Raw genomic sequence first — 19,761 nt, forward strand, 5'->3', positions numbered from 1 at the left:
GATTGTATGACTGTGTGGTGTTTCAGATAATTTGTTTTGAAATTTACATTATTATTATGTGTAATTTTTTTTTTTTTCAAGATCATTTGGTCCAGATTTAGTTTAACATACTAATTTACTTATCAACATTCGAATGAAATTGACATCGCAGCAAATTAACGATGCTCCTATAATACTTAACGTGGAAAAGAAACTAACATTGATTTTGCGAAACCTTGATATAACGGAAATTGATAATCTACAGATAACTCGAAATAAATTTCAAGTAATTGATTTAACAAATAATGATTTAATAAGTTTAAGCAATGTACCGAAAAATTTTGATAATTTAGAGACACTACTATTAGGGAATAATAACATAGCATATATTGACGAAGAATACTTACCATCTGACAACTCAATCAAATCTATCTCATTAATGAATAATAATTTATATAGATTTCAGCAATGTTTTTCCTCAAAATTTCAAAAATTAGAAAACTTGATATTAATTGGTAATCCCATAACACAATTAGATAATTATAGATTGTTCTTAATTTGGCTTATACCGAGTTTGAAAGTTTTGGATCTCGAGAAAGTCAAACAAAAAGAAAAGGATGAAAGTGAAAAATTATATGGAGTTAATCGTATTGAGATGGGATCAAAAGCCAAAAGAATGTTTGATAAACATCAAATAAGCTCTAATGATATAACCAAAGAAGAAAAACAGTTGAATCAAGTTGTCAAAAAGTTAAGTGAAGAAGATAGGAAAGAATTGTTGATGAAATTGCAAAGTTGTGATAGTATAGAGGAAATAGAAAGGATTGAAGCCACTTTGAAAGAAGGTGTTGTATGAATACAGTCTAGAAGATAATGAATAATGAAACATCCCACCATAGTTAGTTGTTCCACTTCTGTAGTATTTTCACGAAAATCTCTCTCCAATATGGGTTGTAAAAAAAAGTCTTGAAATAACCAAATTTTTTCAAACTTCTTTAAAACAAACAAATCTCACAACGACGTATTTTGAATAATTAGAAGATACAATTCTCATTCAATAATTAAAACTTTTCAAAAAATCAGCAATAGATTTACCATAGAATTTAATTCGGACTTATGCAGCTAAAATAGAAGATGTCTTCAAATGCTCGACCGAAAAGAAAAGCTACTATAAATAAAACATACGACGACTCACTAGAACTAGCTAAGTTGGAAGATATCTCGGAATCAAATGGCAAAAAGGCGTCATCACTACCTAAGAAGAAAGAAAACATCAAAAATTGGCAAGATAATATCACCACTAATGGGTCTACAAATGTAGTGCCTTATAACTGGCAACCACCCCAGACAGCTCAAGATCAATTTTCAAATCGACTAGACCTCACGGGAGCAACAATAAATTTGAAAAAAATGACTTTAAAGTGTAAATATAAAAATGGAAAATCTTTAACATTATCAAAAGGTCAATGTATTTACATGATAAGTGAACCACCTGGAGAACCTTACTACATTGGAAGAATACGAGGCTTCACCAATAAAAGAAATCATAAATATGAGGAGATAGAAGTAGACAATAAAGAAGACAAAATGTTGCCAGCCGAAGGTTATTTTTTCATAATAAATTGGTTTTATAGACCAAGGGATATAACTAAAAATTCTGCTGATTCAAGGTTACTATTTGCAACAATGGATTCAGATGTATGTCCTTTAAGTAGTTTCAGAGGTTTAGTCTCGGTTGAACTAAAGCAAGATATTGAAGATTCATATGCAGCAAAACTGAGAAAACAACTTTCACCAGGAATATCCCCGACTGAAGCATATGCTCAAAGTCCCAATTGTTTTTATTTTGATAAACTATATGATAGATACATGATTAGGTCATACGATGTGTTACTGACTAAAAACTTACTACAATATGCTAAAAAGGATAGCAAATCACGGCATTACCTAATGGCATTGAATAAAAGATTCAGCTATATCTTTTGTGAATCTACAAGAACTAAATCTTTAATTAATTCATTCAAAAGTGATAATTCTACATGTTTTACATGTGGATTATGGTCGGACCACAATGATTCTATAAGTTGTTTTGAATGTAAAAAAATATTTCATATGCTTTGCTTAGATCCACCACTTTTAAAAAAACCTAGCCGTGGTTTTTCTTGGACTTGTGCATCATGTACTAAAAGACATGAGATTGAATATCATCAAAAAAAGATCCTAATGCTACTGCATGACAACAAATCATCTAATCAGGAGTCATTAGCTGATGAGTTGGCCTTATTAAGTTCCCTAGAAGCTGATGTGAAAATTGCAGACGAATCAACTGGAGCTGAAACTATACTACCCAAGTATGAAGTAATGGCTAAAGATTTTCTAACAAATGACGCCGGGGTTTCGTTTGAAGAACGAAGGGTAAAAGAAGAGTGGTGTATGAGATATTTAGGTTTAAATGCAAAATTAGAAGAAGGTGTAGATTTGGATGATAGATCACCGTATCCGAGAGCTTCAACTAGAATTGGTGCGAAACATCAAGCTGTTTATATACCTGAATGTAATGGTCATCCAATTGTATATTATGACACGGAGAAAATTCCAAAGAAAAAATCAAAACCAAAACCAAAAGAAAAAGCTGAGGAGATCGTAAAATTAGAAGTCCCTAAAGAGTTTGAAGATATAGAAGTCAAAGATTATCCAGAATGGTTACAACCAAGACCAAAAGGATATATTGAACGAGGGGTAGATGATGGAAATGGTACAACTTGTACGTTGCTATGGAAAACTTCCCAAAGTGATATTGATGACAATTTTGAGCATTTGGACAAATTTATTACAACATGTGATGTTGTAGCTGAATCATTGAATTTATCTCCCAACTCCCCAAATTTTGTTGATGCAGTGGTTTTACTGTATATGAAAAATCATGGTGATATTGATAAAGCATTTAAAGAAGTTCAAAATTTAAACAAAAAGAAGTTGAATGAGCCTGTATTCACTCGGGATGAAATCAAAAAATTTGAAGCTGGTGTTAAAGAATTTGGGAATGAATTATATCACGTTCAGAAAAAAGTGAAATCGCAACCATTAACTCAAGTCGTTAGATTTTATTATCTTTGGAAAAAGACTAAGAATGGGAAACAAATATGGGGTAACTACGAAGGAAGGGCACCTAAGAAATCACACGCAAGTACGAAGGAAGAGAATGGTAATAAATCTCATAATGTTGATGATTTAACCAATTTAGAAGATGACTCATCATATGAGGATGATGAAAAAGTTACATCAGGTACTCAATTCATCTGTAAGCATTGCGATGCCTCATACTCAACTCAATGGTTCAAGATTACAGGTTCTCATGATGCAAACACGGAGCTGGACTCTGTTGTAGCGTTATGTTTTAGATGTGCAAAATTATGGAGAAGATATGCTGTAGTATGGCAAGATGCTGATGAAACACAGAAAAAAGCTAGTAAGTCTAATGGATGGAAAAAGAGAGTTGAGCCAGAGTTATTACAAGATTCAAATTTAATTTTAGAACATGCATTGTCTTTGGGAGCGTCTGTGACGTATGATCCAAAATTAGTCATTCAACCAACAACTGCAAAACCTTCTCCAGAAAAGAAAGAGAACAACAAAAGAAAAGCTGTATCATCTTCACCAACTGAATCACCCACACCTAAAGTGAAAAAGGTCAAATCTGAAACTAAAGTGGAGAAAAAAGAGAAACCAACTAAACAAGAAATCAAAACACAAATTGTACAAAAATTGCATGAAGTCGTTGGCTCGTCGTTAGGACAACATACCAAATCGTTACTATTCAATTCAAACTATGATATACCAAACTTTTATGGACTAAGTAAAAAATTGACTTATACTGAGGCAACAGAACAACTAGCTCCCTTTTTCAATCATTATCGAGAACTACAATTAGGAGATGTTAGCTCACCATTAACACATTCCCAAACACCCCATCTTACATCGATAGAACTACCTTTCAAACCTCATGATAGAAAATGTTGTGTTTGTCGTGAGCATGACACTTCAAGAGCCTCGTTACAAGAGATGTTGATATGTTCGTCTTGTGGAGTTAATGTACATGCTTCTTGTGCTGCATACACATTACACGAGAAGGAATCCACTAAAGAATGGTTATGTGAACCTTGTGTTAATGATTTAAGACCAATTCATTCAGCAATTTATTCATGTTCCCTATGCATGGCGAATGAAACAAATTATGAGTTATCAATATTGGGATCACCTTATGTTAGACCAGATTTTTTAAAACCAACTTCAAATGGGACTTGGTGTCATTTATTGTGTTGTATTTTTAATAGTGAGTTTATTCATGTACTGAAAACCAAATTGAACAACAACATCTTGTCAATTGATAATGTGAGTAAAATTTATTTGCGTAATCACAATCAGAAATGTGAAATTTGTCAATCTTACAATGGGTCATTAATAAAATGCAGTCTTTGTAATGATCATTGTTATTATCATCCGACTTGTGCTCAAGATACTCCTAATTATAAACTTGGCTTTAAATTAGAAACCGGTACTAAAGCACCACAAAATGTCATAGTGAATGAAAAAATTGGAAAATTAAAGCCAATACTTATTTGTCCTGAACATGATCAATCAAGCGAAACTATTTTGAACTTTAGAACTTTAGGAAAAAGAATTGGTTCAAGAGATACAGAGCTCAAACCTATTGTCAAATTGTTTTATGAAGATTTGCTTAAACTTAATAAGTCTCAATTTAGTGGTCCACTTGCTAGATCATTGGATTTCGTCAATAACAACAATTCCTACTACAACTTGGATCAAGCTTCTAATGTGAAAATCACTTCAAATGGTCTGCTGAAAACATGTGCTCATTGTTTTACTGATTCTTCTCCAATGTGGTGGCCAGAGAATTCTGGATTTTTTTGTCAATCATGTCATTACAAAGTTGAAGATCCAGAAACCGAAAATGAAGAAAACTCAGTAGAGGAATTATTATCAGCACCTTTAAATGGAGAAAATTATGGAATTAAAGATCAAAAAGATAGCTTGAAAAATGTATATAAACCTCAAATCATTGACGAAAGTTCCTTTGCTACACCAATGGTCGATTCAGTTAGATCGAAAATTTCAATTGTAGATATACTTACATAGAAAATAAATATCTACTTACTAAAATCTATCGTATATTATAAAAAATAAATTTTTTATAAATTATTAAATTACTACGATAACGAACGAAATGAAAATTGTAATGAGTAGTGAAGGGATAACATCTTTTGATCCACTACTAAATTCCGTTGGGTTTGCAATTGACGTCTCAAAGATTGAACTAGTTGAAATTGGAGCAAAAACATTCATTGGGTTAACACTATCTTGACTTGGTGAGTCATCAGGCTTCTGCGACATGGAATCTGAAGTTGAGGAACTAATATTTGCATATGTACTGACAACTTGAGATTTTGAAGGATCTAAGCTAGAATTTCCAACTTCTGCAGTTGAGAAAATTTGATCATGTGAAAGTGACTGACCATCTTTTGAAGTAACGCTTGCTAATAGAATACTTGACGCTTGAGAACTTGCTTTTGAATCTACTGCCATAGAAAAATTACCATCGCCCACACCTTGTAAGGATGAGCTAGATGCCTTTGTCTCTTGAGCATTATTTGCAGTACGGATATAAGTTGCATTTCCTTCTGTGCTTAATTCGACATTGTAAGTCAGTGTAATAGTATTTCCATCAGGTTGTACCAGTGTAAACATAATATTATAAGTAGTTTTATATCCAGATGTTTCAAGATCAGACTCACGTCCAATTTGTAGAGACGCAATTGAGGTTTCCAAACTTTCATGCGAATAATACGTTGAAAATATTTTTGATGCATCTACCATCTCTGTCGCTAATGTAGCCGGGATCCCATCTATCAGAGTAAACCATTGACCTTCTACATCAGTTGATATAATCACCACATATATTGATTCAGAAAATTGTATCCCAGAACTTGACATAATGACTCTGAAAGATGTAATATTTGTCTCAAATGACCTGATGATACTGGATGTTTCTGAGTTCGTATTAGTAACCTCTTGTACCATTTGAACGACTAAAGAATTATTTGTATCTGTTACGACTTGAGTAATAACATCTATGGACAAATTCTCAGTAGTAGAGCTTGAACTATCATAATCAAAGGACGTAACCCCAATATTTGATAAAGATTCCAACGTAACTGAGTTGCTATCTGTAATCGCTATACCAGGATCTGTTTCGGACATCAATGGGTAATTTATTGAATTTAATAATGAGTTTGCAGCATCAGAAGTTTCAACCAATGCACTTTTAATATTCACCAGGCTAGCATCGATTGTAATATCACTACTAATTTGTCCACTGATAAAGGAAGACTCTGCGATATCAATCGAAGTGAAATTAATTTGAACACCACCTATAGTTGTTGATTCAGGTTGGTGGAACGTTGCCCCTCTGTCATCAGTCGAAATTTGATAATTAAAGTCTATGGTAAATGATTCCAGCTCCATGATCATATACAAATTTGAAGACTCACCATCAACCAAAAAGTTTGTAGATATCTCAAAACTATGTGAAGAAATAGCATTTGCGGATGATATAAATTTGGATAAAAAAGTTGAATAAGCACTTAAGTTACCATTACCATTAAATGATTCGATGCTTTCCACCCACGTTGTTGATATCTCTTCAGATGAACCTCTAGTATATCCACTGATTCCTGATTCAGTTGTAGTACTCCAGAACTCCACAGGTTCAATGTTGCTGGTTGCTTGGTATATATTTGATCCGATAGTTTTCGTTTCAGATGAGGTAAACACGACAAACTCGTTAGGTTCAATACTTGCAGGAGTTTTATTTAATATGACTTCCAGATTAGTTTCAAATGACTCGGGAGTATCAGTATAGAAAGTTTCTGCCAGTTGTGTAGATTCCAGTATACCATTACTTGTTCTTAAAGCTGTAATAGAATCTATGGTATTAACAAACGATTCTGATTGATCTATGGTATTTACAAACGATTCTGATTGATTAAATGATTCTAAATTGGCATCAAAACTAATTTCTCCTATCTCATTTGTCACATCAGGCAGTATAGTTGTTGGTTCAGATATATTAAATATCGATGTAGTTGCGGGATTATCATTGGATTCAAAATTACTTTCCAAACCTGCACCTATCGTCAAATGTATCGTTTCACTCGCTACCAACAGCATGATTGAAGTCTCTGGTACAACAGTAGAAGATTCGGCTGTTACTATTTCTGTCGTTTGTCCTCCAATAGAAGCACCAATATTCTCAATTGAGTTGATTTCAGATTCCGCAATGTCATTTGTTGAGCTGGCCAAATTTGTTGCCGACGCTATCTCTGTTTCTAATGGGGAGTCTGTATCAGTATCATTTGTTGATTCTATATCTGTTTCATTAGATGATTCTATCTCAGTATCGATTGCGAAATCAGTCCCTGTTCCTAATGCTGAATCAATCTCTATTCCTGTTGATGCAGAATTCCCTGTTGTTATTGAGTCTGTTATCTCTGTTTCTAATGTTGAATCTATCTCTGTTTTTAATAAATCGTCTGTCTCAGTATTAATTGCTGATTCCACCTCAGTATCAATAAATGATTCTATCTTTGTTTCGATTGCAGATTCTATCTCAGTATTAATTGTAGATTCTACCTCAGTACCAATTGCTGATTCTACTTCTGTTTCAAATCCAGATTTTATCTCAGTTTCTAATGTAAAATCAGTCTCAGTAATAATTGCGGAATCTATCTCAGTATTACTTGCAGCATCTACCTCAGTATTAATTGCAGATTCAGTCTCAGTGTCAAATGTAGTTTCTGTTTCAGGATCAATTGCAGATTCTATCTCTGTTTCGGTAGCAGAATTTGCCTCTGTTTCAATGGTTGATTTTATCTCAGTATCAATTGTTGTATCAACATCAGTATCAATTGTTGTATCAACCTCAGTTTCAGTTGCATATTCTATCTCGGATTCTATCTCTCTTTCAGTTGCTAATTCTGTTTTTATTTCTAACGCATCAGTAGCAGTTGATAAATTTGTCTCAATATCAATTGTTGATTCTACCTCTGTTTCAATTGCAGTATCAATCTCGGTATCAATTGCTGAATCTACCTTTGTTTCTAATGCAGATTCAATGTCAGTATTAATTGTGGATTCTGTTCCTGTTTCTATTGCTGAATCTAATTTTGTCTCAATTGCTGAACCAACCCCTGCTTCTAACACAGATTCTGTCTCAGTATTAATTGCAGAAGCCGTCTCTGTTTCTAATGCTAACTTTATCTCAGTGTCAATTAGTGATTCAAATTCGGTGTCTGTTTCGGTATGAATTGTTGATTCTGACTCCGTTAAAAATGCAGATTCTACCTCTGTTTCAATTGCGGATTCAACAAAATCAATATTAGTTGTTGATTCTATCTCTGTTTCAATTGCTGATTCAACTTCCGTTACAATTGCAGATTCTGTATCAGTATCAATTGCTGAATCTACCTTTGTTTCAATTGCAGTTTCTGTCTCGGATTCTATTTTTGTTTCAATAGCAGATTCTGTATCAGTAACAAGTGGTAATTCTATTTCAGATTCTCTCTCAGTTTCAATTGTTGATTCCATCTCTGTTTCAATTGTAGATTCAATCTCGAATTCAATTTCTGATTCAGTTGCTGGTCCCATTCCTGTTTCAGTAGCAGATTCAATCTCTGTTTCAGCTGCAGATTCTGTTTCAGCATCAATCGATGATTCTACCTCTGTTTCACTTGTTAAATCTATCTCTGTTTCTGATGCAGGATCTATCTCTGTTTCTAATGCAACATCTGACTCAGAATTAATTGTTGATTCTAATGCAGAGTCTGTCTCGGTATTAATTATTGATTCTACCTCTGTTTCTAATGCGGATTCAATATCAGTATTTATTGTAGATTCTGTCTCTGTTTCTATTGCTGTATCTATTTCTGTCTCAAAGTCAATTTTTGTTTCTAATGCAGATTCTGTCTCAGTATCAATTCCAGATTCACTTTCAGTTACAATAGCTGAATCTATCTCTGTTTCAATTGCTGAATCTATCTGCGTTGCAATTACAGTTTCTATCTCTGTCTCAACTGCAGATTCTATCTCTGATTCAATTGTTGATTCTACCTCTGTTTCGTTTGCAGATTCGACCGCTGTTTCAATTGTTGATTCAATCTCGGATTCTGTTTCTGTCTCAATTGCAGATTCCATTTCTGTTTCAATGGCAGATTCTATTTCTGTTTCAACTACCGATTCTATCTCTGTTTCAATTGTTGATTCAATCTCGGATTCTGTTTCTGTCTCAATTGCAGATTCCATTTCTGTTTCAATGGCAGATTCTATTTCTGTTTCAACTACCGATTCTGTCTCTGTTTCAATTGTTGATTCAATCTCGGATTCTGTTTCTGTCTCAATTGCAGATTCCATTTCTGTTTCAGTAGCAAATTCTATTTCTGTTTCAACTGCAGATTCACTTTCAGTTTCAATTGCTGAATCAACCTCTGTTTCAATTCCTGGTTCACTTTCTGTTTCAATTGTAGATTCTATCTCTGTTTCAATTGTTGATTCGACTTCTGTTTCAATTGCAGATTCTGTCTCAGTATCAATTGCTGTCTCTAACTCCGTTTCTAATGCAGAATCTGTCTCTGTTTCTAAGGCAGAATTGGTCTCAGTATTAATTGTTGACTCTACCTCCGTTTCAAATGCTGTCTCGACCTCTGTTTCAGATGCTGTCTTTACCTCCGTTTCTAATGCAGAATCTGTCGCAGTAATAATTGTTGATTCCAATGCAGATTCTGTCTCAGTATTTGATGTAGACTCTCCCGTGTCAGTTACACTAGCAAAAACTTCACTTTCAGTTTCAATTGATTCACCAGCAATTGTAGAAGTAATGGTAGTTGACGAACCAAGTTCATTTACTGAAGTTAAAATGGTTGTCCAAATTCTATAAATTCCAGTAAACCAATCTCCATATAAATCAGTTGTTATTAAAACACTTACTTGATAAGTTTCGGATGATGTACCTGATTTATCCACGAAAGGAATAATAAATCTTGTTAATGATGTAGGTAAAGCTGATGAATGAGTTATATAAGAACCTTCTGAATTAGTAGTTATTAATATTTCACCAATTGCTGTTATTAAATCACCTTCTGCATTTGTAGTTGGATATAAAGTTGTAAAAGTTGTTATTGTAGGTGCTGGAATAATTGAAGTTGTTCTATATAATGATCTAGCATTATTTGTAGTTTCAACAATTACAGCTTGATAAGTAGTTGAAGGTTGAGTAATAGTTGTTGTAAAACTTGTATAAAAAGCTTGAATAGAATCAACTCTTGTAAAAATTTCACCATTTGAATTTTGTGATATTACAATAACATAAATATCATTTGAATCTGAAAAATAATAAGTCATTGCTGATTGTGATTCTTCCATTGGTTCATTTTGTGGAATTGTTGTAGTTGTATGCCATTCATTGTTTTCATCTGTTGTAACTATCACTTCAACAACTGATGTATAAGTTGTACTTTCTTCAGTATATACTACTATTGATGTATATTCTGTTGGAGATTGTGGAATTATTGAAGATGTTGTAAACCAATTATTTTCGGGATCATTTGAAACAATAACTTGAGCTGATGCAGTATGTGTAACACTATTTGAATCAGTTGTGACATAAGTTGTTGTGTAAGTAGTATATCGTTGTTTATAAGTTGAAGTATACCATTGACCATTACCATTCGTTGAGACAACTACTGAGGCAGTAACAGTTTCATAATCTCCCACGTCATTTGTAGTTAAATAAGTAGTTTCATAAGTTTCAAATGTTGGTTCAATAGATCTATATAAAGTTGTCCAACTTCCATCTTCATTTGTAGTAACTAATCTTATGTTAGTTGTTACACTCAATTGACCATCATGTATAACAGTTTGAGTAAAAGTATATGAAGTAAATGTTGGTCCAATTGTATTTGATGTCGTAAACCATTGTCCTGCACTATTTGTAGATATTAAAACTTCCCAAGCTGCTTGAGTACGCAGCATTAATGCAGTATTGAAACCATATACTGTTGTGGTATATCTTGTATATTCCTCAGGAATGTCATTAGTTATAGTAGTCCAACTACCTTCATCATTAGTTGTTACAAAAATTTCTATAGCATCATAACTAGTTGTACCATCTTCTACTAATGTTAAAGTTGACAGATAATGAGTAAATTCAGGAGTTATTGTACTTGTTAATGTAACCCATTCACCAGAAGTTGTTGTTGTTTCAACAAGTTTCACCAAGTAACCTTCATTATTAGTTGTAGTATATTCATTAAATGTACGATATGGGAAAACGGAAGTACTAGTAAACCATTCTGTATCAGAACCTACAACAACTATACCACTTCTAGTTAAAACTTGATGATTTGAAATTTCATTAAATAATGTAGTATAAGTAGTGGAAATTATATCAATTGAAGTAGGATGATATGAAGTTGAAGTAAACCAACTACCAGCAGTATTTGTAGATACAAGAATTTGAGCACTTCTTGTTAAAGTTTCAGTATCAGTGATTTGAGTAATAGTTGATTCAAATATGACTGGTTTGTTACCTGGAGATTCTGGCTGTGGCTTACAAACCATACATGCTGAAGGTCTTGCTGTAGTTGGAGGTTTTCCTGAATAAGCTATTGCATTGGATACAGTAGGAACTAATCCACTTGTTTCAGTAGTAATATAAAATAAATTTGAATTATAACCTAAACCAATATTAAATTTTTGCAGTAATGCTAAAGTATATAATGTTAAAATACCAGTTTTAGTATCATAAGAATATGCTCCATGTAATAAAGTTCCTGCTAAAGTTGTAGTTAAAGCTAATTTATTTCCAGAACCAAATCCATGAACTCTAAAAGTTTGAGGAGTACTTAAAGCTTCAACAACTATTGAACTTTCTTCATTTTCCATTAAAATATTTTGACCAGTTGCAAATACTAATAAGGCATTTGGTAATAATAACGTTGATTTTCCTTGTAATACAATACAACCAGATCCAAATACTGCAGTAGTTTGTTGATATTCAATATTATTTAAACATATAGTTCCAGTATTTATAACACTTCCTCCAGGATTACCTAAAGTTGTTATTGCATTTGATCTAAAATTTTGATAAATTACAACTAATCCAGTATTTCTCCAAGTTAATGCATGTAATTCGTAATTGGGTACACCTAAAGTTGCATCACCAGATAAATAAAATTCTCCATTATTTACAAATGAATTTGCTAAAATTCTATAAGTTGGAGCAATAATTGATTGGTGTGCATTAAAACTTATAATACCATCATTTTCAAAATTAAAAATTAAACCTAATAAAGAAATTCTTAATGCAATTGAATTTGAATTACTTTGAACATAAAATCCACTTCCTGAATTAATTTTAACATGTCCAATAATTTCTAAAATAAAATTATCAATTACTGACCAAAATACATTTGGTGATATTGTTATACCTGCAAAATCAATTCCAACTTGACCTCTTGATATTGTGTTTTGAGTGATTTCAGCTGTTAAAACATAATTTAATAACCAAATTGACCAAAATAATGTCAATAATTTGAATAAATGCATCGTTTTTAATTTGTATGTTGATTAATTGGGTTTGTTTGTTTGATGAACAAGGTTCATCATATTGATTAAAATCACTACTCATATTGGTATATAAGGTCACCTACATTATGATTCCGGATGATCGATCTCGTAAATGTAACATGTTATGATTTAAGCTTTTGAAAAATAAGGTTTTTGAAGAAAAATATCATTAAACTCTTAAACAGATTTTTTAACAAATTTTATACATATAAAACGTATAGGGATCAGTTGTAACATAATAAGGTATGAATTTTCAATTCGTATATACTGACTGTAACATACAAAATTAACATTGTATTTTATAAAATCCGAATTTTGTACATTAATTATGGGGAATTAAACTTCATTTTCAATACAATGTGATGACTTGGATATTTTTGATTTATTCTATGTGGTGTGAAATAAGTTAATTCTCAAACTGTATTACCTCAACGGAAAACTGCTTGATTTCTTATTAAAGACTTGACCAATCCCTGAGAAAAAATTTTGAATTTTAGATACAACATTATTGAATTTTCAATCTTGGGGTCTTTGACTTACCATGTATTTCATGTTAAATAAGACCTCAAAAGATTATTCAAGTTGTTAGATGAATGACCTGTTTTTTGAATTGTGAACTGATTGATTGTCTTTATAGATTCATTAATTTCATGAATGAACTTCTTGAATGGTGCAATGTTAGTGGTACGTAAGATTCCCGTTATTCCTTATAACTCAATTTACATTTCTTTTATGAGTATATACATAAACATGGTTCCCACTAATTATCTGTGTGAATATTTGTTTTCAGTATGATGATTTGGTTGTAAAAATAAGATTCCGAAAAATTTCAATGAGCTCTTGGTAGCTTCAATTGTCAGTTTTTATTGTGTCTTAGTTTAGTATTTTCAGACCAGCTCAAAATAACTACCAAATGACTTTTGTGCTTTATAGTTTTTCTATAGCCGCTCTTATCAGGTTCCTTATTTTCTTATCGTCCAATCAAATTTAATTATTTTTTAATTTAATTTAAAAAATTTGAAACAAACCAATTTTAATTTTAATTTTAAGCGGTAATTTAAAAAAATGTTTCAAAGAATTCTGAGAATTATTTCATATTGAGTCTTTGTAGACTCATCAGCTAAATTTTTAAAGAACATATGTCCCTTTACGAGTAGGGATACGCATGTCTAGCAAATGCAAGAATTATGGTGAAACAGATTTATTATGAAATAAAGGAAAATTTATTCAATTTTAAAACATGTTTCAGCCTCTTAACGATAGATGAAATGTTGAAATACTAAATTATTATAAATGTTAAAACAATAATATTTAATTCCCGGGAAGTTTAATTAATTCCATATTCCATATAGTTTTAAATTCCATGATTCCACTAACTTAACTAAGTTAGAATCTATTGGTCGGATTAACCTTTGTAGAGAGTTCTGTCTCGAAATAGTACGAATTAGCGAGGTAAATGTTTCAAATTTCATTACACTAAAAGTGGAAATTTAATTAAAGATTTTTTAACTTTGATCTTACATTAAACAATCCAATGGAATAAAAGATTTACCATATTAAAGTAATGTTAATATTCATTTTGATGATATTTTTCGGGTTTATAAAATATTTTAATATTTGAAATTATTTTAGTATTTATCCGAATTGAAGTTTATATTCATATTAAAATTAGGACCAATAGACAAAAAGTTTATAACTCTGATTAAAGTTTTGATGTCAAAGAAATTAGTAAAGTTTACTTGAATAAAAAAAGAAGGATAATAATCCTTCGCTGGTGGTATATTTATTTCTTCACTTCTTTCTCTTTCACTTATTTGTTTTCTTTCTTTTGTAATTTCATTTTGTACTTGTATAAGTAAAATTGACTAAAATTTAATAATTTAGAATATTATTTGGACGTTTTATTATAACTTTACATTAATAGTAAGGTAATAGAAAAAATAAAAAATATCAAATAGTAATAAGTAACATTATATCATTAAAATATACCGTTTTACATTACATTCCAATTTGAATTATAACATCAGAAATCCTTCATTGCTACTTTACCATCAACTAACCTTGTTATAACTTGTCATAACTAACATATATATCTAATTCCAAATCCCAATATTAGTATATCAAGATCAATTAAAACAACAACGCAAGTTAAATGAATATAAATCATCATTCACCTGGGTTGTCAGGTAATACTAATCATCCACATCTTATACATCATCACCATCATCATCACTATAATAATGCCAATAACACATCACATTCATCCCCCATATATTTAAATTCACCATCGTCATTAAGTTCAAGTTATCCTAATAACGGTGTATTTCAAAATCACAATCAACAGCCGGGACAACATCAACCTCATCCATTTGATAATAGAAGTCAAACACCATCAAACAATCCCAATTCACAACATAAATTTAAATTTAATCTTAATAAAGAATCTGATTCAAATATAAAATTAAATCATCTTTTAACAAAAGAATCTAATAATATTGAAAATTTATGGAAATTGTATAATAAAGCAAGAGATTCTTTACCCTATAAATCAAGAATGGAAAATTTAACATGGAGAATGATGTATTTAACGAATAATAATTTAACAAATGTAACAACAAATAATAATAATGAAATTTCACTGATTGAAGAAGTAGATAATAAGTTCTTTACGCCACATAATTTTCAACCACAACAATTCAATAAAATTAATTCACAACAACAATCTTCTTCTTTTCAAAACTCAATAGAAGAACAAACTTTGCGTAATAAACGTCAACAAGCTCAACAACATCATCAACATATTCAAAATCAATATAATCAAAACCACCAAAAACAACAACAGCAGCCGAATAGTTTAAATTACGAACAAATCGACCCTGGGGCAGATGATTTCGATTATGTTGCACATATAAAAAAAATTGGATCAACAAATTTGATGGATTCAAATAACGAATTTAATAGTTTAGATGAAGAAGAATTTGGTAATCATCAGAATCTGAATCTGAATCTGAATGGAATGACATCTATAACAAATATACCAAAAAAGAGACCAGCACAATTTTCACCAACTGCAAGACCAATGTCACAATTATCTCATCAATTAAATGAATTTAATAAATTTAATAGTCAAAGTCCAAATCTTCATACTCCTCAAAATCCTCAACATCATCAATTTCAACCTAATAATTTCCATGATATAGATTTTCCACCTCATTCATCATCATTTGAATTTTCATTAGATCCATTAGCTTTTGAAGGTCCAAATAATAATTTTAATGATTTACATTTACATTCTTCATTTCAAGATAGTATAACATCATCATTTGAAAAACCAATATTTGATGATTTTCAACAAACTCCAATAAATACTACTGCTCCATCATCTTTATCAACTATAATACCATCAAATACTCAATTTGTAAATCAAAGAAATTCAATGACAACACCAACAAATATTTTAAGACAAGAATCTTTAATTTCATTACCAGAATTTAATCAAAATCATCATCCAAATTCAAATTTTCATCCTTCAAGTTTAAATTTTTCAAATCATCAATTTTTAAATGATAATTATTTAGATAGATCAACTTCTCAAACTCCTATTTCACAAAGTTTAAATAATCAGCATATCAATAATGATCATTTTATAAATCAACAAGATTCTTCATTTACTTTACCAAGTCAAGGTATTGAACCTATTGAAGAACCAAAAAAGAGAAAATCAAAACAAACTAAAACAAAACTACCTAAAAAGAATGTAACTCCAGAAGCAACAACCAACAACAATAATTCATCTTCCTTATCATCACTATCAAATAATAATAATAATACAAATTCAACAACATCATGTACAAATTGTCATACAAAAACAACACCATTATGGAGAAGAAATCCAGAAGGTCAACCGTTATGTAATGCATGTGGATTATTTTTGAAATTACATGGAGTTGTTCGTCCATTAAGTTTAAAAACTGATGTTATAAAAAAGAGACAAAGAGGTAAAAATTCAATTGAAGATGGTGATGATTTAAATCCAACTTCGATAAATGATAATAAAAAATCAACGACCACTAATACAACTACAGCTACACCAACTTCTAATGCAACAACTAATGGAGGAATTACAAAAAGTAGAAGACCAAGTTTTAAAAGAAATAAAAGTAAAACTAAAGTAAGTGAATCATTAGGTGCAAATTTTTTACAAAATTTAAATGGGATTAGTAATAATAATAATAATACAACAAATGTTATAAATTCAAATATTGGTGGAATATCAGTTAACAATAATATTAAAATAAAGGTTGAAAATACTGAGGAAATTACAAGTAATGAATATGATTGGTTGAATTATTAAATAGGTTATAATGTAAAATTTGTTCAATGAAATACGTAAATTATGATATTTGTAATGATAATATATTTCTCTATAGTTGTATTGATCCGTTAAGGGTGGAAATGTATTAAAGGATAGATCAGTGTTTTATACCTATATAACTCTAAAGATAAGATGGTAAAATAGATGTCGAGTATTAACATACAGGATAGTCACATATCATACCAATTAGAATAGTATTCATTAATGCTCAACACAAATGACTTCATTTGACTTCTTGGAAAGTTTGCTTCTTCAGGTTATTATTACATTGATTCTTGTAATATCTTACCCAACCGTCGTTGAATAACTTGAATCAACTTAAAAATACCAAACTGTCCAAGAAGTGAAATGATCATCGGTTTTGAATTCAAATCTTCTTATATTCCAAATTTGTTATAGTGCCAAAGTCGTTTTGTGGATATGCCCTACCTGTTATATCCATAAAATAACCTCAACACTATTTCAAATTTGATATATGAGAAGCTGGTAATCAGTTCGTTGTAGAATAGTATTATTTTATAAAATGAATAAATATTGAGGACTCTTTTTTTTTTTTTTTTGGTTTGCTCACTCTTTTTATAGTCCAAAAATTTTTATTGTCGTGTCTTAGGCTATAATAAGCGACTTGAAAAATCAGATAGGTAATTGCGATAAAAATTATAGATTTAGGCTTATATCAAATCTCCACAGTTTCCAGAAGAAGTTTAGAATCAAAATGTCAAATAAACATACTAAAGTTTCAATAAAATATTGTACGAAATGTAAATGGTCAAATAGAGCAATATGGTACGTGCAAGAATTATTACAAACTTTCTCATCACCAATTATAAATGAATATTCAATATTACCAGAATTTGAAAATGCAGGAATTTTTGAAATTTATATTTCTCAAACAAGTCAATCACAATCGAATGAATCAAAAGAAATTACACGCCAAGTTCATACTAAATTAATTTATAGAAGGAAAATGAAAAAAGATCCAAAATTGAATAAAGATGTTGAAGATGTTACATATGATGGATTTCCTGATGCAAAATTATTAAAAAATTTAGTTCGTCAACAATTAGAAAAATGGGATTTACAAAATAATGATAATGGAGTAAGTAGTACAAATGATTTGGGAGAACATTTAAAAAGAGGTGATAAGGGTAATTTGTTGAACGATGGTAGTGAAAAAATAATTGATGATGATGAAGAAACAAATAATTTTCAACCTGGCGATTGTATTGAATGTGAAAAATCTTGAGATTATTTTCAGTAATAAAATGAAAATCAATGAGGTTAATGAACAGAATAAATACTATTGGATTAAATGCAGGCTTGATTGATTTGGGGATACTAAAGAAGAGCGGTATTTTATTCGAAGATTTAAGACTTTCTGAACAGAAATCTACATATGAAGTATCTGTATTTACATCATGAAATCTATCCACAAGAAGCTGTTTACACTCCTCAAGTTCCTCAAGCCACTATTTTTATACAAATGTTATCAGGGTACGAGGTGGTTCCAAATTCGTTTAAAAATTTTGGTCATTCTGAAAGGACAGGATGAAAAACAAGACGTTGCTAATAATTTTAAAAACTTTTTACGAAGTGAACATAGATGGGAACAGAATGGAGCACATGAAGCATCAAGTTGTTGAACCAATTTCAGAATTGCTTATTACCAAATGATGAGATCTGAAGCGCTAATTAGGCAATAAGAATGTTGGTAATAAATGTCAATAAACATAGATTCATGACTTTGATGATTATTCTCTATCGCGATACAATTACTCTGTAATGTAAATTAATTAATGAGGATCTTGTGCTTGTATACTTGGGGTTTCGTAAGACGCGTCGGAATTTTGGCGTTTGGCGTCATTAAGATAATGGAAATAAAACTTTCAAAACAATTCATCTACTTTAAAGTTCAACTCACACCACAAATTAGACCGACGTTTACTAGCCTTCACAAAACTTACACGTTCAATTTTGAAATGGATTTATCTTCTTTAGATCCGGCACTTTTAGAAGAAATGGAGGCATTGATTGGAACATATCAACCTAAAAAATACGAATTCGACCTCGATGAGTTCGTAAAACAGGCGGATGATGTTGAATTAGCAAGACGAATTATTTCAAAAAGAAATCTCAAAATAGCTGAAGGAAAAGGAATTTGGTCAGAAAAGAAACTTATTGATGAAATCATACGTGAACATGGATCAGCACAACCTAGAGATACTCGTTTTGTAATTAATGAGAAGAAGGGGAGTGCAAATAAAAGAACAACTGCAAATAAAGGAACGACAAAATCCTTGGGAAAACGATTAACATCACCTGTCTCAATTAGTCATATTCCTACTAGAGAAACAACAACAGCACAGTTAAAATCAGAAAAAAATATGCCAGTTAGTAAAAGAACAAGGTCACAGCGACGTTGAATGAAATCATTTGAAAATAAGGTTTAAGAACGAATATTACTAATTATCAAACTACAAAACATAAAGACATTACACATTCATAAATTGGATTCTAATAGATAATTAAATTAAATAATACATAATAATAAATAAATAAAACAAAAAAACAAACTAACTTATAATCATAAATCAATAAATTGAACCTAAATTTTTAAAAAACCTCTACTTTAATCTTAAAATGTCTTTATCTTTCCAGTGATTTTTTCCAATCACTCAAAATACTTCCTTTACTTTTTAATTCTTTTC

General features: G+C 30.8%; 5 protein-coding genes across 5 annotated transcripts; 4 read left to right on the forward strand and 1 right to left on the reverse strand. All coding sequences in view use genetic code 12, as the record gives it.

The window, feature by feature from the left end:
- Window positions 1-133: 133 nt before the first annotated feature.
- On the forward strand, window positions 134-5,136 carry KGF55_001297 (DNA-binding E3 ubiquitin-protein ligase; the record flags this gene model as incomplete). Its single annotated transcript, XM_051755858.1, has 2 exons — window positions 134-829; window positions 1,111-5,136. The coding sequence occupies 2 exons, from the start codon at window positions 134-136 to the stop codon at window positions 5,134-5,136; spliced, it is 4,722 nt and encodes a 1,573-aa protein (XP_051616337.1).
- A 63-nt stretch (window positions 5,137-5,199) lies between these two features.
- Window positions 5,200-12,657, reverse strand: KGF55_001298 (uncharacterized protein; the record flags this gene model as incomplete). Its single annotated transcript, XM_051755859.1, has 1 exon — window positions 5,200-12,657. One exon carries the CDS (start codon window positions 12,655-12,657, stop codon window positions 5,200-5,202), a length of 7,458 nt encoding a protein of 2,485 aa, XP_051616338.1.
- Window positions 12,658-14,830: 2,173 nt separating this feature from the next.
- On the forward strand, window positions 14,831-17,032 carry GAT1 (Gat1p; the record flags this gene model as incomplete). Its single annotated transcript, XM_051755860.1, has 1 exon — window positions 14,831-17,032. One exon carries the CDS (start codon window positions 14,831-14,833, stop codon window positions 17,030-17,032), a length of 2,202 nt encoding a protein of 733 aa, XP_051616339.1.
- A 736-nt stretch (window positions 17,033-17,768) lies between these two features.
- On the forward strand, window positions 17,769-18,299 carry KGF55_001300 (uncharacterized protein; the record flags this gene model as incomplete). Its single annotated transcript, XM_051755861.1, has 1 exon — window positions 17,769-18,299. One exon carries the CDS (start codon window positions 17,769-17,771, stop codon window positions 18,297-18,299), a length of 531 nt encoding a protein of 176 aa, XP_051616340.1.
- A 733-nt stretch (window positions 18,300-19,032) lies between these two features.
- On the forward strand, window positions 19,033-19,476 carry KGF55_001301 (uncharacterized protein; the record flags this gene model as incomplete). The annotated part of the gene is made up of 1 exon (XM_051755862.1): window positions 19,033-19,476. One exon carries the CDS (start codon window positions 19,033-19,035, stop codon window positions 19,474-19,476), a length of 444 nt encoding a protein of 147 aa, XP_051616341.1.
- Window positions 19,477-19,761: the final 285 nt, after the last annotated feature.

The sequence above is a fragment of the Candida pseudojiufengensis genome, assembly GCF_024610245.1.
Source record: "Candida pseudojiufengensis strain CBS 10847 chromosome Unknown scaffold2, whole genome shotgun sequence".
NCBI lineage: Eukaryota > Fungi > Ascomycota > Pichiomycetes > Serinales > Debaryomycetaceae > Lodderomyces > Lodderomyces pseudojiufengensis.